Here is a 1,269-nt window from a genome sequence, read left to right as displayed (position 1 = left end):
AATCGTAGAATCTGAAAACAACATTATGTCATTAACTGCAATAGGCACAATACAAGAAGTGAGCATTTTATACAGATCAAAAGCCCTTTGCAATGCATACTCTACTGCTGTGAGTTCGAGTACAGGCATAGTTCGCCCTTTCAGATTTTTATTCAGAATCTTATTATGGGCAGATACGAAGGATACCAACTTTGAATCTCTCTCCTGCAAGTAAATAACACATCCAATAAAGTTTTTACTCGCATCACTCATTACAATTATATCAAAATTAGACTTTCTGCTACCCATATATCTTGGTATCTCTAGCCTTTCATCATTATTGAATTGTGAAGCTATGTTTCTCCATTCATTTAGCTGAGCACCATGAAGAGAAGTATCCCATTTATCTACATAATCAGACTGTAATTGCCTGAGGAAGATCTTACATCTGTTTAAAACAGGCAAGTTAGTATTATTCAAATCAAATATACTCATTACTGAACTCAAAATCTGCCTAAGAGTATTGGCTTCAACATTTAATTTAACACATGTGGCCTTTAGTACATCATTATATCTGTCCCAGCACATGCCAAGAATTTTAACCTCTTGTGGAGTCTCTGTGCCAACTTTACAGTCAATGTCACGCTGAAATTGAGAATAATTAGTAACATACTGCTGCAATGGAAATTTATGCTGCTCAAATATTGTACTGGCTTCCCTGTGAACCATTTCAACTTCATCTTCATCTGCACAACCAATTAGAAAATTATCAACATAACTGCCTTGGAAGATTCTTTTTTTCAATTCCTGAATTTCTTCAGTATCACCATCTGTCTCCAATATTAGCATTTTATAAAGACAGCACTGCAACAGATATGGAGAAACAGACATCCCAAATATTACTCGCTTTGAGCGATACACAACTGGTGTAAAATCTCTAGATTCAACATCCTTAAACCAATAAAAGAGAAATTTTGAGGAATTCTCATCATCAATGGCCAATCTATGAAAGGCTTTTGAAATATCAAATCCAAGTATAAACTTGTCAAACCTCATCATGGTCGATGCATCACTTATTTTAAAATTCTTGTTATAACCTGGGTGAATACATTGATTCAGACTAATGCCTTTACTGCCATCATATCTTTTTTCTGCAAGATTCGCCATGTAAATAACTCTTACTTTCGTAGTATCTCTTTCTTCTTTAATTACAGGACTGTGGCTAATGAAGAAATATTTTGGAAATTTCCTTTTATATTCTTCAAAATCTTCAACTTTTTCAATGATTCC

The 1,269-nt window shown here is 34.1% G+C and overlaps 1 protein-coding gene across 2 annotated transcripts in view; it reads right to left on the bottom strand.

Moving 5' to 3' along the window:
- The window catches only part of LOC137636292 (uncharacterized), a 4,251-nt gene extending 3,217 nt beyond the window's left edge, over positions 1-1,034 (bottom strand). For both annotated transcript variants that reach the window (XM_068368716.1, XM_068368717.1), the window contains exon 1: positions 1-1,034. This exon is cut by the window's left edge and continues 2,473 nt beyond it. In XM_068368716.1, coding sequence (XP_068224817.1) covers positions 1-870 — 870 coding nt within the window. In that variant the 5' untranslated portion in view covers positions 871-1,034.
- Between the last annotated feature and the right edge of the window lie 235 nt (positions 1,035-1,269).

This window comes from Palaemon carinicauda, unplaced genomic scaffold, assembly GCF_036898095.1.
Source record: "Palaemon carinicauda isolate YSFRI2023 unplaced genomic scaffold, ASM3689809v2 scaffold2674, whole genome shotgun sequence".
Taxonomy (NCBI): domain Eukaryota; kingdom Metazoa; phylum Arthropoda; class Malacostraca; order Decapoda; family Palaemonidae; genus Palaemon; species Palaemon carinicauda.
The sequence above is the reverse complement of the archived record's forward strand: the minus strand, read 5'-3'. Positions and strand labels throughout refer to the sequence as shown.